This window comes from Saccopteryx leptura, chromosome 8 (assembly GCF_036850995.1).
Source record: "Saccopteryx leptura isolate mSacLep1 chromosome 8, mSacLep1_pri_phased_curated, whole genome shotgun sequence".
NCBI classification, from domain to species: Eukaryota; Metazoa; Chordata; class Mammalia; order Chiroptera; family Emballonuridae; genus Saccopteryx; species Saccopteryx leptura.
Window position 1 is genome coordinate 42,627,544 of NC_089510.1, and position 26,522 is coordinate 42,654,065.

A 26,522-nucleotide genomic window follows, 5' to 3' on the forward strand; every position below is an offset into this window, starting at 1 on the left:
AAATACAGTAGATGTGTATGTTCATGATAATAAATCCTTATTTTTACCAGAAACTATTAAAGCCATCTTTAAAATTAGTAACTGTTGTGAATTAAATTACCTAATGATTAATTGATTTGAAACTTTCCTTCCTTATATTTGTTCATAGTTAGACCTATTTAATAAATCGCAATTGCAAATAGTTTTTAAAAATTGATGGCGCCTGAACAGGCGGTGGCGCAGTAGATAGAGCATTGCACTGGGATGTGGAGGACCCAGGTTCGAGATCCCGAGGTCGCCAGCTTGAGCGCAGGCTCATCTATCTGGTTTGAGCAAAGCTCACTGGCTTGGAGCAAGGGGTTACTCGGTCCGCTGAAGGCCCACAGTCAAGGCACATATGAGAAAGGAATCAGTGAACAACTTAAGATGTTGCAAGGAAAAACTAATGATTGATGCTTCTCATCTCTCTGTTCCTGTCTGTCTGTCCCTATCTATCCCTCTCTCTGACTCTCTCTGTCTCTGTAAAAAAAACAAAACAAAAAAAAGGCATTTCATTGGTGTTTTCAGATTCAACCTATGCTTTCTTTTGTTGCTTTTTTTCTTTTGATATTAACATTTGACTAGCTTACTGCAATAACATTTTCACTTTTGAATCTTTAATTTTTTTAATTTTTTTGTGACACAGGGATAGAGAGACAGGAAGGGAGAGAGATGAAAACATCAATTTTTCCTTGCAGCTCCTTAGTTGTTCATTGATTGCTTTCTCATATGTGTCTTGACCCGTGGGCTACAGCAGAACAAGTGACCCCTTGTTCAAGCCAGCGACTTTTGAGCTCAAGCCAGCAACCATGGGTCATGTCTATGATTCCACGCTCAAGCCAGTGACCCCATGCTCAAGCTGGATGAGCTCGTGATCAAACTGCCGACCTTGGGCTATCAAACCTGGATCCTCTGTGTCCAAGTTTGACGCTCTTATATCCACTGTGCACTGCCTGGTCAGGCTAAATCTTGAATTTTTTAATTTTTAATTTTTTGAGAGGGGCAGGGAGGGAGAGAGACAGGAACATGGAACTGCTCCTGTATGTGCCCTGACCGGAGAGTCAAATCCAGCAACCTCCATGCTCTAGGTCTAGGACAATTTTCCAACTGAGCTATCTAGCCAGGGCTTTAATTTTTATTGCTTATTAGAGAGACAGAGAGAGGAAGGGAGAAAAAGGGGAGGAAGAAGGGAAACATTTGTTGTTCCGCTCAGTCGTGTATTTTTTGGTTGCTTCCCTTGTGTGTCCTGACTGGGGATCAAACCCACAACCTTATTTTTCAGGCCAATGCTCTTATGGACTGAGCTAACCAGCCAGGGCCTCACTTTTGAATCTTAATGTTACCTACCGGTTGAAGCGATTGTTCCTTGGGAGTTAAGCCTTTTGAAAAATTATACCTACAACATTCCATGTTTAGTTTCTTTTCTGAAAAATAAGTAAGCTTATTTCTTTGGGAATAAAATGGGTAATGCAGGTATGATGCGGAAGAGCTCCCGCTCTGCTTGAGCAAAGAAAAACAACCAGACTTTGTTTTAGTTACTTTTTAACTTAACTTTTTAAACTGTTTATTTAAAAGTACAATAGAGAAGACTAACAAAAAATATAAATACTTATGATCCTGGCTAGATAGCTCAGTTGGTTATAGCTTTGTCATTATACGCCAAGGTTGCAGGTTCAAACCCTGGTCTGGGTACATACAAGAATGAACCAATGAATGCATAAATAAGTGAAACAAAAGATTGATGTTTCTCTCTCTCTCTCCCTTCCTCTCTCTCTCTAAGCACTAAATCAATAATTTTTAAAGAGAAAATACTTTTCTGACCTGTGGTGGCGCAGTGGATAAAGTGACAACCTGGAATGCTGAGGTCACTGATTGAAAACCCTCAGCTTTCCCAATCAGGCCACATACCTCAAGCAACGAACAACAAAAGTGAAGCAATTCTAAATTGACATTTCTTACTCCCCCCCCATAAAATCGATAAAATCTTTTACAAAAATTCTTATAAAAGAAAGAGGATGATAGGCCCTGGCCGGTTGGCTCAGTGGTAGAGCGTCGGCCTGGCGTGCGGAAGTCCCGGGTTCGATTCCCGGCTGGGGCACACAGGAGAGGCGCCCATCTGCCTCTCCGCCCCTCCCCCTCTCCTTCCTCTCTGTCTCTCTCTTCCCCTCCCGCAGCCGAAGCTCCATTGGAGCAAAGATGGCCTGGGCGCTGGGGATGGCTCCTTGGCCTCTGCCCCGGGTGCTAGAGTGGCTCTGGTCGCAACAGAGTGATGCTCCGGATGGGCAGAGCATTGCCCCCTGGTGGGGCGCATGCAGGAGACTAACTGCCTCCCCATTTCCAGCTTCAGAAAAATACAAAAAAAAAAAAAAGAAAGAGGATGATAAAGTTGTATATATGTAGTAGTGATTATATATACATATTGAAAAAGATGGAAGGAAATGCATAAATATCAAGAATTGTCTCTAGATTAGATGAAAAATGATGTGAAATTTATTGCTATACCTTGTGTATATTTGATTTTGTACATTCAATAGTCATGGCTTTGGGCAGAAAATGTTTTTAATTTGACATGGAAAATTAAGATAGGCCTGGCCACTTTGCTCAGTGTTAGATCATTGGCCAAGTGTGTGGATGTCTGAGTTCGATTCCCAGTCAGGGCACACAGGAGAAGTGACCATCTGCTTCTCCATCCCTCTCTCTGTCTTCCCTTCCTGCAGCCATGGCTGGATTGGATCGAGCACATCAGCCCTGGGTGCTGAGGATGGCTTCATGGAGCCTTCTCAGGTGATAAAATTAACTTGTTGAGAGCATGGCCCCAGATGGGCAGAGCATCAGCCCCAAGCAGGGGTTGTCAGGTGTATCCTGGTCAGGGCACATGTGGGAGGCTGTCTAGCTCCCCTCCTCTCATTTGGAAAAGAAGGTGAAAAAAGAAAATTAAGATATTTGTATAATGATTTCTTCATAATTACTTGGATATCTTAAGTGAAAATGGTTTTGGTTTTTTTTGTTTTTTTTTGTATTTTTCTGAAGTTGGAAACGGGGAGGCAATCAGACAGACTCCCGCATGCGCCCAACCAGGATCCATCTGGCATGCCCACCAGGGGGCGATGCTCTGCCCATCTGGGGCGTCGCTCTGTTGCATCCAGAGCCATTCTAGCGCCTGAGGCAGAGGCCATGGAGCCGTCCTCAGCGCCCAGGCCAACTTTGCTCCAATGGAGCCTTGGCTGCGGGAGAGGAAGAGAGAGACAGAGAGGAAGGAGAGGGGGAGGGGTGGAGAAGCCGATGGGCACTTCTCCTGTGTGCCCTGGCCGGGAATGGAACCCGGGACTCCTGCACGCCAGGCTGACTGTCTACCACTGAGCCAACCAGCCAGGGCTTAAGTGAAAATGTTTTGACTTAACCCAATCACCAAATAAGGTTTTTAATTTTTAAAGTGCAGATATATTCTTATGCTTATGTAAGTATAGCAAAATTTTAAAAAGCAGAAGTAAACTCTAGCATATAAAGGAATGTTTTTGTCATTATACAGAAACATCAAAATTTAGTATTTCCTTACTTAGTCTTGCCAAATATCCATTTAGTCAGTTCAAATTTCTGATGGTCTCATAATTTGTTTCAGTTTATTTATTATAAATAAAGTTTTATAATGTTTACTTTTATGTCTTTTAGGTTTCCTGTCTTTAAAGGGTCATATCACTACATCTAGATGGAATGTATGAAGAAAATTTAGGAGTTTAATGTTTTTAATAGTTTTTTGTTCTAATTGTGTGTTTATACTTTCTTATAGACCAAATCACTGAATTTTTTTTAAAGATTTTATTGATTTTAGAGGGATAGGGAACGAGAAGTAGTTGCTTCATTTCATTTATTTACTTACTTATTTTTCAAGTGAGAGTAGGGAACATATGGAGACAGACTCCTGCATGCACAGAGGCTGGGATCCACCAGGCAACTCCTGCCTGAGGCCAATACTCTGCCCATCTGGAGCCGCTAGCAACTGAGTTGTTTTTAGCGCCTGAGGCAGAGGCTTGAAGGAGCTATCCTCAAGTTGCCAGGGTGCTCAAATCAATCAAGCCATGGCTGTGGGAGGGGGGAGAAGCAGATGGTCTCCTCTCCTGTATGCCCTGACTGGGAATTGAACCCAGAACTTCCACATGCTGGGTTGATGCTCTACCACTGAGCTACTAGCCATGGTCAGTTGCTTCACTTGCTTGCTTGTTGTTTGTTGTATATGCCTGACAGGGCAAGGCCAGGGTTTCCAACCATCAACCTCAGTGTTCCATGGCTACGTTCTATTCGCTTTGCCACCACGGGCCAGCCTCCAAATCACTGATTTGATTCTCAGCTTCATCTACTCTCTTGTTGATTCCCTGTGAGTTATGCATTTCAGTTAGTGTAGCCTTTATTTCTGACTGGTACTTTTTTATGTTTTCCATGTCCTCTTTTATACTTTTAAAGTTCTTACTAAGTTTATGGAGCATCCTTATAACCAGTGTTTTGAACTCTGCACCTGATGAATTTCTTGTCTTTATTTTTTGTTCAAGTATTTTTTGGGGGGAGGGTCATATTTCTTTGTCTCCTTATTTTGCCTGTCTCCGTGTGTTTGTTTCTGTGTATTAGGTAGAGAAGCTACATCTCCCAGTTCCAGATAGTGTCTTTATGTAGTAGGTGTCCTTCAGGGCCAAATGGGACAACCTCCCCAGGAGCCTGAGATGGGTGCTTCAGGTGCAGCCACCCTCCCTCGCCTTTGTTAGGGGTGTGTTTCCATCTGTTTTAGTTGAGCCTTGACTATTGTTGGCACTTCATTAGGAAGTATTTACCCCCAGGCATCTTGGTTCCATGACTGGCTGGGACCATGGAGAGTATCTGCTATTCCGGGGCGTACACCACTGGGTAGAACTCCCTGGAAGAGGCTCTGGTGCTTACCAGTCTGCCACTCGTGGAGGTGGTTGGCTGGTGCTCTGGTGTAGTCTCGAACTGTCCACTGCGTATGCAAGCTCTGGGGCTTCCCGGGAGGTGCAGCCAAGGTGCTTGGGACCACCTGGCACAAGCTACAAAGCGATCTACAGATGGCTGCTACTTGTGTTGGGCTTGGAGGTGCCCATAAGAGGCCAAGCTGCAAACCAAGGCCAGCTGTTTCTAGTGGTAGACCTGGGGTCACTTAGCAAGTGGTACAGGGCACTCCAACCCAGATGCTGTTTGTTTGGGGTTTGCAAACCTTTGAGAGATTTTAGTTACCGTATTTTTTGCTCCGTAAGACACACCTAGGGTTTTAAGGAGGAAAATAAGAAAAAAATATTCTGAACCAAATGGTGTGTTAAAATATTTAATAAAATACCGTATTTTTCGCTCCATAAGATTCACGGTCATTTCCCTCCACTTTGGGGGGTGTGTGTGTGTCTTATGGAGCGAAAAATATGGTAAGTTTACAGCAAGCGTCAAGACAGGCCATTTTTATGGTAAAACCAGTTGGAGTGGCTTGGGTGGGTCCACAATTTGGGTGGATACCATCTCAGGGAATCACCAGGTTTAGGTAAAGTGTTAGACAGGTTGATAGAAACTCAGATATGGCTCCCACCTGCTGGCCCTGTGGGTAAAGGGCCAGCAAAGGAATGATAGCCTCTGCCAACACTTCTGTCTGGGAGAAAGCTGCCCCTCCAGCCATCAGTGGACAAATCAGTTTCTCCTTATATGTTCCAGAAACCTTTTGAGCTGCTGCCCCAGCGAGTGAGTTTGAATAAATCTGTGCATGGTCCCTTTAAGAGGAGTCGCCTGGCACTCCAGGAACCCTCTTTCTCACTCATCCACAATCCTTGCTGGTTTCCACAGCAAGAAGTATGGCGACTTCTCTTCCTGTCACTGGAACCCTGGACTGGAGGGCCTAGTGTGGAGCTGGGACACCTCAATCTTTAGGGGGGACCTGTGCAATGGAGATAACTTGCCCGATTTTTTTTCTTTTGAGGGGGAGGGAGAAAGGGATAGAAACATCGATTTGTTGTTCTACTTACTTATGCATTCATTGGTTGATTCTTTTATGTGCCCTGACCAGAGATCAAACCCGCAACCTTGGCTTATCAGGATGGTGCTCTAACCAAGCTACCTGCTTAGCCAGGGCTTCTTGATTTTTAAGGACTACAGGTGAGTTCGGGACCACCTCAGTCCAAAGCTCTGCCCCTCCTACCAGTCTCGATGTGGTGTCTTCTTTATATCCTTAGTTGTAGGACTTGTGTTCAGCTAGATTGTCAGTTCTGAATGATGGTTGTTCTGTAGTGTAGTTGTAATTTTGATGTGGTTTTGGGAGGATATAAGTACTGCACTTACCAACTCCACAGTCTTGACCAGAAGCCCTCATATAAAGGAATTTAATACATGACACAATATATTTCAATCCAGTGGGAAATAAGGGCACATATATGGTAAAAATAACTGACACAGCTTATCTGTCTAGAAGAAAATAAAATTGAGCAAGTACTTTGCAGCATTGACAAAAACCAGTTCAGATGATTAAAAACTTAAATATAAAAATGGAGTAGTAAGTCATCTTAGTAAAAAAATAAAAGCTCAAATATAAACAGTAAAATATTAAAAATATTAAACTTCTAAATTTTCTTCATACATTCCATCTAGATGTATTGATATGACCTTTTAAAGCAAGATAGGAAACCTAGAAGTCATAAAAGTAAACATAAATTATAAAACTACGTAGAAATTAAGAATTTTTCAATTGCAAAAATAAAGGACAAAGCAGATTAGAAAATATGTTTGAAATATAAATAACAGATAATAAGTAAACATTTTAAGGAACTATTGCTATTAAGAAAAAGTCCACACAATATAAACATGAATAAAGCATATGACCAGAACTTCACAGAAGAGAAATCAGATATTAACAAACTTATGAAAAGTAGTGTAACTTCACTAGTAATTAGTATACTAACAATAGAATATTCTTTTCTGATTAGCAAAAGTTAAGTGATAAACGTATTACTAGCAGGTATATGTGGTAAAAGATTTCCTCATTAGATGTACTAGAGATGCAAATTGTTACAGTTTTTTTTAGTAAACGATCAGGCAGTAACTGTTACTTACAACAACCTTATAAGATAGGTATTATTTTTATTTTCATTTAACAAATGAATCAAATTAGGCATGGGATGGTTAAATGCCCAACAAAGTCATATAACTCGTAAATAATAGGACTTGGTATTTGAATCCAGGTAGTATCTTTCCAAAAAATTGCAGTCTTTTTTTTTTTTCCTGTGGGGAGGCAGAGAGACAGACTCCCACATGTACCCAACCAGGATCCACCCAGCAAGCCCACCAGAGGGCGATGCTCTGCCCATTCTAGGGTATTGCTTCATTGCATCTGGAGCCATTCTAGCACCTGAGGCAGAGGCAATGAAGCCATCCTCAGCACCCAGGCCACCTTTGCTCCAATAGAGCCTTCCTTGGCTTTGGGAGGGGAAGAGAGAGATAGAAAGAAGAGGGGGCCCCGCCGCCTCCAGGAGCGATTGCCTGAGAGCACGCGGCCCGGAGCTGCCCCTCCGCGCAGGGACCACTGCCAACATGGACAAAGCCTGCCAAGCAAACGAAGAACAGCAGCCACAGAGCACGCCCGAGAGGGACGAGGAGCAGAGTACGCCCGAGAGGGACGTGGAGCAGAGCATGCCCGAGAGGGACGAGGAGCAGCCGCAGGCGGAGAACTCGCCGGAAGAGCCGCGTCCAGAGGAGCCATCTTCGGAAGAGCAATCCTCCGAGGAGGAGTTCTTTCCCGAGGATATCCTTCCCGAGCTCCTTCCTGATCTCCTTCCCGAGCTGCTGGGGCCCGAGTATCGCCCCTCGGAGGAGCGCCTTTCTCTGCACGACCTGTTCGCGGCGCGCCCCGCCATGGAGCAGCCTCCCTGCGGAGTGGGGAAGCAGAAGCTGGAAGAAGGAAGCTTTAAGGAAAGGCTGGCTCGCTCTCGTCCGCAGTTTAAAGGGGACATACACGGCAGAAATTTGAGCAACGAGGAGATGATCCAGGTCGCAGAGGAGATGGAAGAGATGAAAAGAGTGCGAAACAAACTGATGATCATGCACTGGAAGGCGAGACGCAACCGTCCGTATCCTATGTAATGTGCCCGGCCATTAATGCGGTTTGTCTGACTTGGTATTGCCACTTGAATCGTGTGTATTTTCTCGACTCCCTCTCACCATCTTGTTAATTTTAACGTTTTTGTGTGGCTTTATTTAAGGTGTTTCGCTTGTAATTGGTAAAATTGGGCTTCCCCCCATCTGCAAGTCTCCCTCTTTCAGTCATGTGGCTCACCAATTTGCATGAAAAAATGGACGTCATGTATTGTGAAGTGAAAAAAGCGATTTTTGAAAAGTCTGTGTAGTATCCCGTTTTTGTAAAAGTGTGTATTTTTATCTTAATTTGCAAAGAAAAACAAAGTAAATATTTCAGAGGCGTAACGGTGGCCACCTGTGTGGTAAGATAAGTGAGTTTTTGTTTGCTTTTCACTTTTGCTTTGTTGGAACATCTCGTTTTTTCAGGACGAACACATTTTACATGTATTGCAAAAACCCTCCAATATAATGGGAAATAATGTAAAGCAACTTAAACACTGTCAGTTTATAAAGACAATGTGGCAATTAATAAAATGTTTGTCAGAAAAAAAAAAAAAAAAAAAAAAAAAAAAAAAAAAAAAAAAAAAGAAAGAAAGAAGAGGGGGACGGGTGGAGAAGCAGATGGTCGCTTCTCCTGGGTGCCCTGGCTGGGAATCGAACCCGGGACTTCCATACGCCAAGGTCGATGCTCTGCCACTGAGTCAGCTGGCCAGGGCCTAAAGAATTGCTATCTTAATACTACCAAGTATACAGCCTCTCTTACTACCACAGGTTATTTAACTAGCCTCCATATTAATGGACAGTCTAATTCTAGTTCATTAATTTTTTTTTTTTTTCTTTTTTCTGAAGCTGGAAACAGGGAGAGACAGTCAGACAGACTCCCGCATGTGCCCGACCAGGATCCACCCGGCACGCCCACCATGGGGTGACGCTCTGCCCTCCAGGGAGCGATGCTCTGCCCATCCTGGACGTCGCCGTGTTGCGACCAGAGCCACTCTAGCGCCTGAGGCAGAGGCCACAGAGCCATCCCCAGCACCTGGGCCATCTTTGCTCCAATGGAGCCTTGGCTGCGGGAGGGGAAGAGAGAGACAGAGAGGAAAGTGCGGCGGAGGGGTGGAGAAGCAAATGGGCGCTTCTCCTGTGTGCCCTGGCCGGGAATCGAACCCGGGTCCTCCGCACGCTAGGCCGATCTAGTTCATTAATTTTGTTGCTATGATTAAATATTTCTTAATAGGACATTTTGTAAACATAAAGTCAGTTCCTAAAAATGGAAGTACTGGGTCAAAGGATATATACATTTTTTATTTTGGTGAGTATTGCCAAATTACTCTTTATTTTAGGGATGTCCTAAACTTCAGGTTTGTCTTCAGTATTTTGCTGAAAACCATTTAGCTTGCGTCCTAGGGAGGCTGAATAGCCAAATGCCTTTAACATTTCTAGCATCCCTGAATTATGTGTGATCTACCATCATATCTTATCAATGTAACAATGTCCATATAAGAACAAGATCTTGTTACTTTCAAATAATAGCAAGCATTCTAGATATAATTTGAAATGTCCCTTTTGTGATATTTTGCATTGAAGTATTCTATCAATTGAAGTTTGAATGCATGTATATTAAAAGAGTAAAATACTACAATTTTTGTAAATTGTGAAAGTGGTTGATTTTATGTACCAAAACAATTTTGTAGTAGTTTTAAAAACAGGTACATAAGGAATCAGATTACTAAATAGTGTGGACATTGAGAGTGTGATAACTAGATAAATGTAGGTGTATCTATTCTTGTGAAAGATAGATTTTCAATAACCAATATGTCCTATCTTATGTATTGCTGAATTAGGCAGTGGGGGGCTTTATTCAGATAGTTACCACATCCACAAGTTCTTTTTAATATAATTCTTCTATTCAGTATCCTCTAATTCAGTGTTTTTCAACTGCCAGTCCGTGGACCAGTCCACCAGAAATTTAGTTCATGAAAGAGTTAAACGCTCTGATGTTGTATGAAGATCATAGACCCAGTGATCTTAGTCAAATTTGCTTATGTTCAATGTGATTTCTGCCTTAGTGGTCATTGAAATAAGCCGCCTATTTTCACTGGTCCCCAAGTGTAAAAAGGTTGAAAACCACTGCTCTATTTCATTTGTTTCAAGAATGGAAAAAAAAAAATCTCTTACTGTTAATTCACAAAGCAGGCTGATTGACACCAACCTCTTTAATTTGATCCAAAGCAGACACTTAAAATACAGAAATTCGCTCAGATCCCAGCTTAGTACCTGCAGTGCTTGAATGTAGATTAATAGTACCTGCTATTGTTCAGTTGGGTATGCATGTGTTTTAAATATGATCTCATCCTGACCCAAAGATACTGTTGGATGAAGAGGGTGGGGAAAGTACCTATGAAGAGGCAGAGATAAACAATCAGTTCTTTATTGTAGTATGAACTATTTCTACCTCAAATTAAAGCAGACAATGACTCTCACTTCCTCATCCTTTGAATGAATCACTGAACTATATAGCAACTTCATTATCTATAATATTAGCCTGAGTTATGGAAGACAAACTCTTCTATGCCTCATGGTTCAAAAGTTTATTAAAGATAGGGTTAAGGTTTCCTAAATCCCCAGCCAGAATACTGCCATTAAGCTTTGTTCTAAAAACATAGATAAGTAAGTACTTTAGATGCATAGCTGACTTATATACTCCTGAGCTGTTAAGTGACTAGAAATTTGCAGAATTTGCTGAACTTGACAGGACAAGAAGGTGCCCACACAGCTTTATCAAGAACCACATAAATTCATTCTGAACCGAAACGTGTTTGGTTGTTTTCAGCTGTTCCCTGTACTGTGCTTCTCGGGGTAAGGTCTTACTAGCCTCATAGTGTAGTCTTACAAGTGTTCATTGACAAGTAAAAACAAAAGTGAACATGCCTGGTCAGTTTAGGTGCAGTGGATAGAGCATCAACATGGGGTGCTGAGGTCCCAGGCTCGAAACTCCGAGGTTGCCAGCTTGAGCACAGGCTCCTCTGGCTTGAGTATAAGCTCACCAGAGAGAGCTCAGGGTTGCTGGATTGAGCCCAAACGTTGATGGGTTGAGCAAAGGTAACTGGCTCAGCTGGAGCCCCCTGGTCAAGGCACATATGAGAAGTGGTCAGTGAACAACTAAAGTGACACAACTACGAGTTGATGCTTCTCATCTTCTCTCTCTCTCTCTCTCTCTCTCTCTCTCTCTCTGGCTAACAAGAAGAAAAGAAAAAACAAAACAAAAGTGAATATAAAGTATTTTGTGTAAGCATTATGCCCGTAAAGTGGTTTGTGTTTTTTAAGAAAAGGTTTATTAAGGTATAATTAACATTCATGTATTTAAAGTGTACAGGTTGATATTTTGATGTATGTATGTATATGTATATACCTGTGAAACTACTGCTACAATCAATATAGTGAACATATCCATCACTCCCAAAAGAAGTTTCCTTGTGCCTCTGTCATTCCTTTATACCTGCCCACTGCCTACCCTCAAGCAACTACTGATACGTTTTACATCACTAATGTTATTTTGCATTTTGTTGAATTTTATAATTTTATAAATGGAACCATTTTATTTCTATGTTTTTAGCATAATTATTTTGAGATTACTCCAGGTTGTTATATGTGTCAATGATTTGTTTGTTTTGAGATTTTACTGATTTTACAGAGGAGTGAGCAAGAAGCAGTTACTTCATTCTTGCTGTTCATTGGTTGCTTGTAGTATGTGCCTTGCCTGAGGAAACCCAGGTTCTCAAACCAGTGATTTCAGTGTTCTGGGTCAGTACTCTATCCACTGCACCACCACAGGCCAGGCATGATTTGTTTCTTTTTATTGCTGAGTATCGTTCCATTGTATGGATATATCAATACTACAATTTGTTTATTTACTTGTTGACAGATACTGGAGTTGTGTTATCACTTTTTGGCTATTATGAATAAAAATGCTATGAAAATCCCTGTAAATGTCTTTGGACATAAGCATTCATTTCTCCTGGGCAAATACCAAAAAGTAGAATGGATCACATGGTAGATGTATGTTTATCTTTGTAAGATGAATGTTTATCTTTGTAAGAAATTGCAAATTGTTTTTCCAAAGTGGTTGTACCATTTTACATTCCTACCAACAGTATATGAGCATTCTAGTTCTACATCCTTACCAAAATTCCTACAGTTTGTTTGTTTGTTTAGTTAGTTATTTATCAATCAAGTGAGAGGCAGAGAGACCAACTCTGGCATGGGCCCCGACCAGGATTTACCCAGCAAGCCCCCTATGGGGTGATGCTCTGCCCATGTGGGTCCGTTGCTCCACTGCTTGGCAACCGAGCTATTTTTAGCTCCTGAGGTAAGGCCATGGTGCCATCTTCAGCGCCTGGGGCCAGCTTGCTCAAATGAGCTATGGCTATAGGAGAGGAGGAGAGAGGAGGGAAGGATGGAGAAGCAGATGATCGCTTCTCCTGTTTGCCCTGGCCAGGAGTTGAACCTGGGACTTCATACACTGGGCTGACACTCTACAATGAGCCAACTGGCCAGGACTTACCATCAGTCTTTTAAAGATTAGCCATTCTAGGTATGCAGTAACATGAGTTCTGGGAGTTTTTTAAATATTCTAGATATTTCCTTTATCAGATTTGTGCTTTTTAAATATTTCCCCCAGTCTAACTTTTCTTTTTGTTCTAGTAATGTCTACGAAGAGAAGAAATTTTATTTGCATTAAGTACAAGTTATCAATTAGTTCTTTTATGGATTGTGCTTTTAATATTGTCTATAATCTACCTAATCCAACTTGACTAAGGAAGTTTTTTTTGTTGTTTTTTTTGTATTTTTCCGAAGCTGGAAACGGGGAGGCAGTCAGACAGACTCCCGCATGCGCCCGACCAGGATCCACCTGGCATGCCCACCAGGGGGCGATGCCCTGCCCATCTTGGGGCATCGCTCTGCCACAATCAGAGCCATTCTCAGTGCCCGGGCCAACTTTGCTCTAGTGGAGCCTTGGCTGCGGGAGGGGAAGAGAGAGACAGAGAGGAAGGAGAGGGGGAGGGGTGGAGAAGCAGATGGGCGCTTCTCCTGTGTGCCCTGGCGGGGAATCGAACCCGGGACTCCCGCACAACAGGCCAACGCTCTACCACTGAGCCAACCGGCTGGGGCCAGGAAGTTTTATAATGAAGTTTTATAATAAAGTTTTAGGTTTTACATTTAGGTCTACTGTCTATTCTTAGTTAATTTTTATCAGTGGTGCAAGGTATAGATTGAAATACCATTTTTTGCATTACCTATTCATTTGTTCTACCACCCATGTTAAAATAACTACCGTTTCTCCATTGAATTCCTTAGCAAATTTGTCAAAAGTCAGTGTCCATCTATGTGTGTTGTTGTAGTCTTTTTGAATTAATATATGTTTTTAAATTCTAAAACAATAATAACAGGCAGAACAACAGAGAGACAGTCTTACCTATTCTTTATAGAATTATTTGGTGTTTTAGAATTCTAATATTAAATAACCACTAAATTTTTAACATTTTAACTTTTAACAAAACTTATTATTTTATATCAGAAGGTCATTCTATGATGTAATATTTGGCTTCAGCTTTAGCTTTAGGTAAATATTGATTTTTTTTTTTTTTTACAGAGAGAGGGATAGATAGGGACAGACAGACAGGAACGGAAAGAGATGAGAAGCATCAATCATCATTTTTTTGTTGCGACACCTTAGTTGTTCATTAATTGCTTTCTCATATGTGCTGTGACCGTGGGCCTTCAGCAAACCGAGTAACCCCTTGCTCAAGCCAGCGACCTTGGGTCCAAGCTGGTGAGCTTTGCTCAAACCAGATGAGCCTGCGCTCAGGCTGGTGACCTCGGGGTCTCAAACCTGGAAGTCCTCCGATCCCAGTGCAATGCTCTGTCCACTGCGCCACCGCCTGGTCAGGCTTGATTATTTTTTTGAGTGTGTGTGGCAGAGACAGTCAGAGAGAGGGACAGATAGGAATAGACAGGCAGGAAGGGAGAGAGATGAGAAACATCAATTCTTCGTTGCCGCTCCTTAGTTGTTCATTGATTGATTTCTCATATGTCCCTTGACTGGGGGGCTACATACAGCAGACCAAGTGAACCCTTGTTCGAGCCAGCGACCTTGGGCTCAAGCTGGTGAGCCTTCCTCAAACCAGACGAGCCCATGCTCAAGCTGGCAACTTCGGGGTCTTGAACCTGGGTCTTCCACATCCCAGTCTGACACTCTATCCACTGCGCCACTGCCTGGTCAGGCAATACTGATTTTTAAAATCTTGGTTCTTACAATGAATGTGAAGGACCTATATGCTGGAAACTACAAAGCATTATTAAAAGAAATCGAAAAAAATGAAATGAAAATATATTCCATGTTCATGGATTAGAACTGGGGTCGGGAACCTGTGACTTGCGAGCCAGATGTGACTGTTATGATGGCTGCATCTGGCTCGCAGACAAATCTTTAATAAAAAAAATAATAACATTAAAAATATAAAACATTCTCATGTATTACAATTCATTCATTTCCTACCGCTAATGTGTATGGTTGCAGGTGGCTGGAGGCAATCACAGCTGTCCTCTGGGACAACAGCAAAATGTTATTTGATAATGCGTAACATACATGGGTCATTGTGAGGTCAGGAAGTAAACTTCCCATTTTAATCAAGTAGTCAGCTAGCTAATAGCAGAAACCCTTTTGACAAAGAAGAGGGCTAAAAGATAAAAAGATAAGGAGTATCATACTTTTCAGCAGGAATGGACAGAGGAATTTGCCTTTGTGGAGAGAGCAGGTTCTGCAGTGTGTCTAACATGCAATGATAAAATTGCATCAATGAAATGGTCAAATATAAAGCATCTCTTCGACACACACCATAATACATTTGCATCGAAATATCCAGCGGGGGACAGCAGGAAGAAAGCATGTCAAGAGCTACTGTGCAGAGTGCAAGCTAGTCAGCAGCAACTCCGTGTTTGGACCCAACTAGGTAACTGGAATTCGGCTAGCTTTGCTGGTGCTTTAGCAATTGTGAGAAATGGAAAGCCATTCACAGATGGGGAGTATGCCAAAACATTTATGCTTGATGTTGCCAATGAACTTTTTGATGACTTTTCGGATAAAGACAAGATAATCAAATGAATAAAAGACATGCCTGTCAGCACGAACTATTCACGATCGTACCATCATGATGGCAAATCAAATTAAGGCAACACAAGTGAAGGACAGGATGAGTCAACAGATGTAAGCCGTTTATCCCAGTTCGGCGTGATTGCAAGGTATGCTGTCAGTGACACACAATGTGAGGAAAGCCTTGCTGTTTTGCCTATGAAAGAGACAACAAGAGGGGAGGATTTATTCAAGTCTTTCACTGAATTTGCTAAAGAAAAAAATCTACCGATGGATAAACTTATTTTGGTGTGTACTGAGGGTGCTCCATGCATGGTGGCAAAAAACAGGATTCATAGCGCTTCTTCGTGAACATGAAAAGAGACCCATCCTAAGTTTTCACTGCATCCTACATCAGGAGGCACTTTGTGCTCAGATGTGTGGCGAGCAGCTTGGTGAGGTGATGTCGCTGGTCATTCGGGTGGTCAACTTTATTGTTGCCCTAGCTTTAAATGGTCGCCAGTTCAAAATACTGCTGGATGAAGTTGGAAATAATTATCCTAGTCTGCTTCTGCACAGCAATGTGTATTGGTTGTCAAGAGGGAAGGTGCTCAGCCGTTTTGCGGCCTGTCTGAGCGAAATCCAGACTTTTCTTAAAATGAAAAACGTCGAGCATCCTGAGTTAGCTAACACTGAGTGGCTCCTGAAGTTCTACTATCTCGTGGACATGACTGAATATCTGAACCAGCTCAATGTGAAAATGCAAGGCGTTGGAAATACAGTCTTATCCCTTCAACAAGCAGTATTTGCATTTTAAAACAAGCTGGAACTCTTCATCACCAACATTGAAACAGGTTGTTTACTACACTTTGAAAAACTGGGAGTTTAAAGATGCATGCACAGCAAGTGACCCTGCTCAACATCCTGATCTCCAGCAGCTAGCGGGCTTCACATCTAATCTGCAGTTATTCTAAGCGCGCTTTAGAGAATTTTGTGAGCGCACTCGTCTTTTTAAGTTTATCACCCATTCACACGAGTGTGCAGTGGACAGCGCCGACCTGAGTTACATCCCCGGTGTCTCCATCAGAGACTTTGAGCTACAAGCTGCTGACCTGAAGGCCTCAGACATGTGGGTGAATAAGTTCAAGTCACTGAATGAAGATTTGGAAAGACTTGCATGACAGCAAGCAGAGTTGGCGAGCAAACACAAGTGGGGAGAAATGAAAAAACTTCAACCCGCGGACCAGCTGATTGTCAAAACTTGGAATGCGCTTCCTGTCACATACCACACACTGCAGCATGTGAGTATTGCTGTACTGACCATGTTTGGCTGTATGTGTGCATGTGAGCAGTCTTTCTCACATCTAAAGAACGATAAGACCAGGGGTCCCCAAACTTTTTACACGGGCCAGTTCACTGACCCTCAGACTGTTGGAGGGCCGTATTATAAAAAAAACTATGAACAAATCCCTATGCACACTGCACATATCTTATTTTAAAGAAAAAAACAAAACAGGAACAAATACAATATTTAAAATAAAGAACAAGTAAATTTAAATCAACAAACTGACCAGTATTTCAGTGGGAACTATGCTCCTCTCACTGACCACCAATGAAAGAGGTGCCCCTTCCAGAAGTGCAGCGGGGGCCGGATAAATGGCCTCAGGGGGCCGCATGCGGGCCGTAGTTTGGGGACCCCTGGATAAGACCAACCTACGATCACGTTTAACGGATGGAAGTCTCAGCACCTGCATGAAGCTTAACCTCATCACATATCAACCAGACTACAAAGCCATCAGCAAAACCATGCAGCACCAGAAGTCGCATTAATGGTAAGAAGTACTTTATTCACCATTGGTTAGCAAAAGCATAACGTTATTAAAAAGATTTCAGAGCCTGACCTGTGGTGGCGCAGTAGATAAAGCATCAACCTGGAAATGCTGAGGTTGCTGGTTCAAAACCCTGGGCTTGCCTGGTCAAGGCACATATGGGAGTTGATGCTTCCTGCTCCTCCCCCTTCTCTCTCTCTCTCTCCCCTCTATAATGAATAAATAAAATCTAAATAAATAAATAAATAAAAAGGTTAAAAAAAAAAAAAGATTTCAGAGACTTATTGTACTTTAAAAGTGTTGGTCTTACATAAAATGCACACATTTACTTGTATTTAGTGTTAAACATATTGTATAGCTCTCACGGAATTACATTTTAAAATATATGTCGTTCATGGCTCTCTCAGCCAAGAAGGTTCCCGAACCCTGGATTAGAAGAATCAGCTTTAGTTAATATGGCCATATTCCCAAAAGCAATATACAAACATAATACAATTTCTTTCAAAATCCCAATGTCATTTTTTAAAGAAATAGAACAAAAAAAAAATCATTAAGTTTGTTGGGAGCCACAAAAGACTGAATAGCTGAAACAATCCTGAGAAAAAAGAATGAAGCGAGGTATAACACTACTTGACTTCAAATTATACTACCGAGCCTCATTAATCAAAATATTGCAGACAGCCACACAGACCAATGGAATAGAAATGAAGCCCAGAAATAAAACCACATGTATATTTGCAAATAATTTTTGACAAAGGAACCAAAAACACACAATGGAGAGAAAAAGCCTCTTCAATAAATGGTGCATGGAAAATTGGAAAGCCATATGCAAAAGAATGAAACCAGATTACAGCTTGTTCCCATGTACAAAAATTAACTTAGAATAGATCAAGGACTTAAATATATCATCTAAAACAATAAATTGCATAGAAGAAAACATAGGTACTAAACTTAAGAACCTTGATTTTAGAGAACATTTTAATGAATTTAACCTCAAAGGCAAGGGATGTAAAGGCAAAAATGATTGAATGGGACTATATCAAACTGAAAAGCTCCTGCACAGCAAAAGAAACCAATAACAAAACAAAAAGACAGCCAACTGAGTGGGGAATATTTGCTCAAAAAGGATTGATATCCAAAATATATAAAGGACTCATAAAACTCAACACCAGACAATTTAATTTAAAAATGGTCAGAAGTTCTGGCCAGCAGTGCAGTGATAGAGCTTCATCCCAGAGTGCCAAAGTTGCTGGCTCGATCCCAAGGCGCCAGTTCTAGCCCTGGCAATCAATGCGTGCACAACTAGGTGGAACAACAATTTGATGCTTCTCTCTTGCCCTCTCTCTACCTCCCTTCTTCAAAAGGGAGTGGGGGAGGACAGAGGACCTCCCAAGAAGACATACACATGCCAACAAATATATAAAAAGATGTTTAATTTCACTAGCTATTAAAAGAAATGCAAGTCAAGACAATGAGGTGCCACCTCACACCAGTTAGTTAGAATGGTTATCCATAAGACAGGTATAATAAGTGTTAGAGAGGTTGGGGAGAAAAAGGAACCCTCCTTCACTGCTGGTTGGAATGTAAATTGGAACAGCCACTACAAAAACAGTATTGCATTTCCTCAAAAAATAGAGTTACCTTATGACCCAGCAATCCCTCTTCTGGATATCTACCCAAAAAAGCTCAAAGTTATTCGCAAAGATATATGCACCCCTGTATTCATTGCAGCATTATTCCTAATGGCCAACACACAGAAAAACCAAAGTGTCCTTTTTTAGAGGATTGGGTAAAGAAGATGTGCATTTATACTAGGGAATACTACTCAGCCATAAGAAAAAATGAAATACTGTCATTTGTGACAATATCAATGGACTTTGAGAATATTATGCTAAGCAAATCAGTCGGTCAGAAAAAGCTAAGAACCATATCATTCTTAATTGAAACTTATAGACACAGACAACAGTGTGGTTACCAGAGGAAAGGGAGTAGGGAGATAGTAGGGGGTACATATGTGGTGATGGAAAATGATTTGACTTTGGGTGGTGGGCACACAATGCAATATGCAGATCTCGTATCATAGAAATGTGCTCTTGAAACGTGTATGATCTCTTTTTTTTCTTTTTTTTTAAATTTAGTGAGAGGAGGGGAGGTAGAGACAGACTCCTGCATGTGCCCTGACCGGGACCCACCTGGCTAACCAACTAGGGAGCGATGCTCTGTCCTTCTGGGATCCTTGCCCTGTTGCAACATGAGCCATTTTTTAGCGCCTAAGGCAGAGACCATGGAGAGCCATCCTTAGCACCCAGGGCCAGCTTGCCCAAATCGAGGCGTGGCTGCAGGAAGAGAGGAGAAGAGAGAGAGAGAGAGAGAGAAGCGAGAGGGGGAGGGGTAGAGAAGCAGATGGGCACATCTCCTGTGTGCCCTGACTGGGAATCGAACCCAGGACATCCACACTCTGGGCCGACGCTTCTAGCTCTGAGCCAACTGGCCAGGGCCTGTACTTGAAAGTTGTACGATCTTATTAACTAACTGCACTAAATTTTTTTTTTTTTTTCATTTTTCTGAAGCTGGAAACGGGGAGAGACAGTCAGACAGACTCCCGCATGCGCCCGACTGGGATCCACCCGGCACGCCCACCATGGGGCGACGCTCTGCCCACCAGGGGGCGATGCTCTGTCCATCCTGGGCATCGCCATATTGCGACCAGAGCCATTCTAGCGCCTGAGGCAGAGGCCACAGAGCCATCCCCAGCGCCCGGGCTATCTTTGCTCCAATGGAGCCTTGGCTGCGGGAGGGGAAGAGAGAGACAGAGAGGAAAGCGCGGCGGAGGGGTGGAGAAGCAAATGGGCGCTTCTCCTATGCCCTGGCCGGGAATCGAACCCGGGTCCTCCGCACGCTAGGCCGACGCTCTACCACTGAGCCAACCGGCCAGGGCACTGCACTAAATTTAATTTTTTAAAAAATCTGGGCATTGAGCATTAGGCCAAGCTGTGTTTTCACTGCACTTCAAAGAGGTTGTATCAATTTTCACTCAGTGAATCAGACTGCCTGTTTCCCACGTACTTTGCCATTACTGTCACTGGGCAATATTTAGTAATTGCCTACTATGTGTCAAGCACTTTACTATATAATTAGGGTACTCAGTGAACAAAGTAGATGTGGTCCCTGTTTTCCTGACACTTAAACAGTATAGTCATGGAGACAGGCATTGAAAAACTCCATTCATAGGTTTTTAATTCTGATAGTGGCAAGTGCTACAAAGGAGCAATATTGAAGACTATGAACATACCAGGGCATCGGGAAGTTAGTTCCTTAGCAGATCATGCTATTGAAAACCTCAATTCGTGATTGTCCTTCACTCCCCCAATTTAATTAAATAAACCTTGTCTGTTATTAATCAAAGAACACTAAGCAAACCATTAGAAATGCAGATTTCTTGCCTTCTGAATTGAAAATGTCTGTGGACTTGACTAAAGTCTTGTTTTTAAATCCACATTGTGAAATATTTTATCACCTATATTTGGTAGCCCTTTTTTTTCCCTCTTTCCTCAGTTTATGCTTTTGGTCATATTTTTTTTTTTTTTTTTTTTTTTTTTTTTAGATTTTATTCATTTTTTAGAGAGAGAAGTGGGAGAGTAGCTGGAAGCATCAACTCCCATATGTGCCTTGACCAGGCAAGCCCAGGGTTTCGAACTGGCGACCTCAGCATTCCAGGTTGGTGCTTTATCCACTGCGCCACCACAGGTCAGGCTTGGTCATATTTTCATTGCAGAGATTTTATGGATTCCTAAATTGGAGGTGCACCTATTTATGGTGATGCTCTGTGTTAAATTGGGTTAATATGCCTTTGTACAGTTTACGAACCTTCTTTCTCTTCTGTTCCATCCATGAAATAAATGACAGGTCAGATCTATTTGAATATATAAATATCGTTTTATAATACAGATACGATAGCAATTTATTGCAACTCTGTCGATGCTGACTCGTATATGTACATCTCTTTCAAATACAGGCATTGCTTATATTTGGCCAAAGTTTAGCTGCTCAATGGTATTTTTTTGGCAAAGCAATCAAGGAAATTTCTCAATATCTAAAAGAGTGATATGGTAATTCTAGGCAGTTTTCAAGAAAAGTTTCTAAGTGTTTTTGAGCAGTGACCTTTTTTAAGTAGTTGTAAATTTTCTAGGTTGACTACTTTTGAAGGGAATATAATTTTCTTCCGTGACAGCTAGTATCTTTTTAAATTGAGAAAGTCACTTCATAGTTAGATTATTTGAGAAAACTTATCCAAAAGCCAAATAGCCATTGCAGGGCTCAGAGGCCACGAAAGTTAAGGATCCTCTCAGAAGAGCATTTGCTAAGGATAGTCCTTGACACTGAACTTGGAGTAGCAGACTGTTTAACATAAGAAATTTCAGTATTATTATTAAATACACTTGTTGGAATGGGTAGATGGTAGGATTTCAAATAAACTATTTTATTTTATTATTGAATTTCAAAGATATTTCTTACTATTATAGTTTTAAAATAGACACACATATATAAATCCTTGTTTATATATTAAATACAGTATTTGATTATAACCAACTAGTCATCTTTTAGCTATTATTTCTGAAGGTAGTCCTTAAATAATTAGATTGAATGTACTTTTTCAAGTGTTACATCAACATAATGCTTTGTCATCAATGAAGTACCCTGGGAATTTTAGCTTTTATAAAACACCCTTGCCCCCAATAGCTGGATCATCCAGGATTGGTAGTAAAGAGAATTATTTCTGGGATAATGAGATTACCAGATACAGTATCTTAACCCATAGCAGTTTGGAGTGGATCTTGCAAAATGGAAGGAGAAAGTGGGCCTCTGATGTTGTGATTTGCCACTGCAGTGTTCTGCAGTGCGGGGGAGACTGACTCATTAGATCAGGTGGTTGCCTGTGCCTTCTGGATGTTCTCCCTTCTACAGCAGGGTTGTTTTTTAATCTTTCACAAATATGGGAGGGGGTGGCTACAATTTGTGACTGTAGGAATCTTAGTTACAATCAGTTTTTATCCATGAAGTAGGAGTTCAACAGCTAAAGGCAATTTTTTTATATAACCATTGAGTTGATTAATCTGAGTGCAGCTGTGTATACCACATTGTTTTCATGAAAGCAACTGTTTTTAAAGTAGGTATTATGCTTTTATTTTTTTTAAATACTGGGAACAACCATAGCTGTATATATTTGACCTGTGGTGCCTCAGTGGATATAGCATCAGCCTGGATTGCTGAGGCTGCTGGTTCAAAAATCTTTTTTTTTTTTTAAAGAATAGTATATTATATTGGTAAGGAATAATTAAATAGCATATGGAACTTTAGTCATATCATGATTAGTTTGGACCATATGGAGATTTAGGGTTAGATTAACTTTCAGTATTATCTAACTTGCACTATAATTTGCTCATTGCAACTTAAAATGTTTTGGAAGGTTGTTTTCTTAACATCTTTAAAGGCCTTTGCTTTTTCACATAGAGCAGCCATTTTCAACCAGTGTGCCACAAGAATTTTTAAAATACATACCTGACCTCTTTTCCCTTAGATTGTCAAATAACAAAATGACAACAGCCGACGCAACAACATCCTTTCAGTGTGAATGAATAAAAATTGTACCTACTTTTTCTGTTCAATTGGCAAAAAATAAATTTATTGGTGTGCCACAGAATTTTAGTAACTAGTTTATGTGTGCCATGAGATGAAAAAGATTGAAACTCACTGACACAGAGGCATATATTTAAGAGTGAAGCAGAAGATTTGTGTGGATTTTATTTTCATTGTTATGTGCTGTAACTATACTTATAAAACTGCTACATGCCTAGCCCAATTCAGGGGTGAAGTCAACATATCTACCTAATGAATCTTTTTTTTTTTTGTATTTTTCTGCAGCTAGAAATGGGGAGAGACAGTCAGACAGACTCCTGCATGCGCCTGACCGGGATCCACCTGGCACGCCCACCAAGGGCGACGCTCTGCCCCTTCGGGGGGTCGCTCCGCCGCGACCAGAGCCACTCTAGCACCTGGGGCAGAGGCCAAGGAGCCATCCCCAGCGCCCGGGCCATCTTTGCTCCAATGGAGCCCTGGCTGCGGGAGGGGAAGAGAGAGACAGAGAAAAAGGAGGGGGAGGGGTGGAGAAGCAAATGGGCGCATCTCCTATGTGCCCTGGCCGGGAATCGAACCCGGGTCCCCCGCACGCCAGGCCAACGCTCCACCACTGAGCCAACCGGCCAGGGCATGAATCTTTTATTATTATTATTATTTTTTGTTACAGAGACAGAGAGAGGGACAGACAGGAAGGGAGAGAGATGAAAAGCATCAGCTCTTTGCTGCGGTACCTTAGTTGTTCACTGATGGCTTTCTCATATGTGCCTTGACCAGGACAGGGGGCTACAGCAGACCGAGTGACCCCTTGCTCAATCCAGTGACCTTGGGCTCAAGCTGGTGAGCCTTGCTCAAACCAGATGAGCCTGTGCTCTAGCTTGCAACCTTGGGGTTTTGAACCTGGGTCTTCCACATCCCAGTCCGGTGCTCTATCCACTGTGCCACCGCCTGGTCAGGCTGAAAACCGTTTTTATTTGTAGGGAGGAAGCACTCATTTTTCTTGTAAAACAGGTGTTATATATATGAAGTGGAGCATATGCAGGCAAACACAAAACATACCAAAAGCAATGCTTTGTTTAGTGGAATGCTACTGAAACACTGGCATTAGAAGAAAAGGCTAGTGCTTAATAAAATTTACATTTTGTATTGGAAAAAAAAATAAACAAGAGCATACAAAGATATTTTTCTGCTTATTTACAATAGACTGCTCTAACATTCTAATCTCAGTCAAGATTGTAGGAAGAAAAAGGGTGGGAGTAGGTTAGTTATTCACTTTAGTGTTTATTTTTCTGCAGTTGGGATACTTTGGTACAAAAGTTTTAGAAGTACAATAGGAACCCTTATATTACTGTGGGAATTGCATATTTTAATGTACAGAGAGCTTATTACCTTGGACCAATCCTAGGATGTTTCTTTAAGTGTTTAAATGTTAAGAGGTTAGAACCTGAAATTCCTGGACCTAGAAAAACATTTTCCAATTCTATCAAAGTATAGTATTTTAAGAGTTAAATAATCTCTTATGAGTTGGGACTTCTTTTTCTGTAACTATTGATGATGGGGCTACATCTCAGATTTGAACGACGAGTAGCAAGTACCTTGTAGAAACTAAGGTTTTGGTTGTGTGGGGTCCTGATCTCTATGTCAGTTGCTTGATTTAGCCTGAGCATGCCCTAAATGCCCTGCTTTCTAAACCCACTTTTGTATCTCTTTTCCTTTTTCAGAAAATAATTACTATAAGATAACTAATACAGAAAACAAGTAAAAAATTATCAGGGTTCAAGTGTGAGCCCCAAATTTAGTTGTCCTAGAGGTAATTCTTCAGTATTTTATTATTTGAGTAATTTTGGGTTCTCTGGAAGCAGATACCAAGAAAGAGTTTAATGTATAAGATGTTTGTTAGGGATCAACTTATGTGAGAAGGAAGGGGGTGGAAACAAAGTTGGGCAGAGGAAGAAGCTGAAATACAATGAAAATCCAACAAAACCTCAGCCAAACTGGTGGGGGAATCTGGAGTGAAGTATTGCCTGTGACAGTATCCCACGTCCGGCTGACATGACTGGGCCTTTATCCCTCTGCTCTGCTCAGTCAGTAGGTGCAGGTGCCCTCTGAAGGGAGTGAATGCAGGCTCGGCAGCTCTCTGCTTCTGACAGCTGTGGGCTAGCCACTGACCACAGGTCCCTGTCCTTCCAGCAACGGGAATCTGGGTGCCGCCTCTCTATGTCTAATCTGTTAGTGTTATCAGTAATACTTCCAGTCAGTAGCAGACTACTGTATTAGTAGTTAAGCTTTGGGGGAGCCAAAAGTTATATGTGGATTTTCAAGAGTGTGTGTGTGTGTGTGTTTGATATCTCGTGTTGTCCGGATTGATATCTTGTGTTGTTCAAGTGTCAGCTTGTATAAGAATATTGATCAGATAAATGCAGATTGGTGGATCTAGTGAAAAGCATCTCTAAGTAGTAAATCTGTGGAATTATCACTTAGGCTCTTGATTTTCTTGATTCTCTTACTGTTTCTATTGCCTGCTGTCTTTGGCATAAACTAACAATGTATTCCTAAAAACAAAGAAATTAAAAACTATAGAATCATCACTTCCCCTGGTGACTAGGATAATCCAGCTGCATGATAAACCCACAAGGCAGCTGAATCAGGAACAAACACATGTGATTTCCACTAATTGTTGTTTAAACATTTTTAGGTACTTACTTTTGTTTTAAAAGGAAACTATGTACATGCTTATTAAAAAATCAAAAAAGATATCATTATTGCCTCATAAAATCTCTAGACACTTTTATGAACTCGAGAAGATTGGAACTGTTTGTAAGGAAGCTCTACTGTGTACTCTAATGCTTCTTGTTCATCTTTGAAGTCTCAGGTTAGCCTCCTCTAAGTCATTCCGGTTCTGCCCAAGTCTAGGTTTGATGCCTGTGCTTTATTAAAGCTCTTCTAAAGCAGCCTGCACTGCTCTTATGAGAGCACATATGTCACCTTTTATAACTATCAGTTTGTCTTTTTATCCTACCGGGCAAGAAGTTCATTGAGGGAGATTGTGTCTTACTTCATTATATTTTCAACCTATAATACAGCACGTGTCACATCACTAATAATTTTTTAAAATATCTTCAGGTTTGGGAAATAAAATTATGGTAAAATTATGCATAATAACTAAGAAAAAACTAGCCAAATGACTAGATTTGGTTCAAGTAGCAAGATGATAAGAATATATCAGGTAGCCTGACCACGTGATGGCGCAGTGGATAGAGCGCCTGACTGGGACGCAGAGGACCCAGGTCCGAAATCTGAGGTCTCTAGCTTGAGCGCAGGCTCACCAGCTTGAGTGTGGAGCGTGGGGTCCCTGGCTTGAGTACAGGATCATAGACATGACCCCATGGTCGCTGGCTTGAGCCCAGCAGTCACTGGCTTGAACCCAAGGTCACTGACTTGAGCAAGGGGTCACTTGCTCTGCTGTAGCCCTCTAGTCAAGGCACATATGAGAAAGCTATCAATGAACTACTGTCCCTATCTGTCCCTCTCTCTGTCTCTGTCACACACAAAAAATATATTTATATATCAGGTACTTTTTAGAAATTAGGCATCTTGGCTTGCATTAACAGAATGATGTTAGTAGTCCTCGGTATTACTTTTTTTGTTAGACTTACTGTTAAGGTGCCTAACAACAGCCCCATTAGATTTTACAGGTGAAACAGGCTCATAAATTTGAAACAATTTGTTTTGCCCAAGGACACAACTTTTAAATTCAAATTCAATCTTTCTTGACTCAAAGCCTTGGTCTCTGCCTCTCATTA

General features: G+C 41.5%; 2 protein-coding genes across 5 annotated transcripts in view; both read left to right on the plus strand.

Moving 5' to 3' along the window:
- The window catches only part of ATP6V1A (ATPase H+ transporting V1 subunit A), a 67,999-nt gene that overhangs the window by 6,069 nt on the left and 35,408 nt on the right, over positions 1-26,522 (plus strand). Inside the window, exon 1 of one of the 4 annotated variants that reach the window (XM_066347720.1) lies at positions 12,473-12,493. The exons of the other annotated variants lie outside the window; for them this stretch is intronic. The gene's annotated coding sequence lies outside the window, so the exon portion shown is untranslated. Of the gene's footprint in view, positions 1-12,472; positions 12,494-26,522 lie in introns of those variants that run through there. 4 annotated transcript variants of the gene reach the window in all.
- Positions 7,516-8,568, plus strand: LOC136379599 (transcription elongation factor A protein-like 1). Its single transcript, XM_066346994.1, has one exon. It carries the CDS (start codon positions 7,585-7,587, stop codon positions 8,131-8,133), a length of 549 nt encoding a protein of 182 aa, XP_066203091.1. The 5' UTR covers positions 7,516-7,584; the 3' UTR covers positions 8,134-8,568.

Coding starts and splice junctions, on each gene's coding strand:
- LOC136379599 (XM_066346994.1), top strand. CDS start 7,585: ATGGACAAAGCCTGCCAAGCAAACGAAGAACAGCAGCCACAGAGCACG.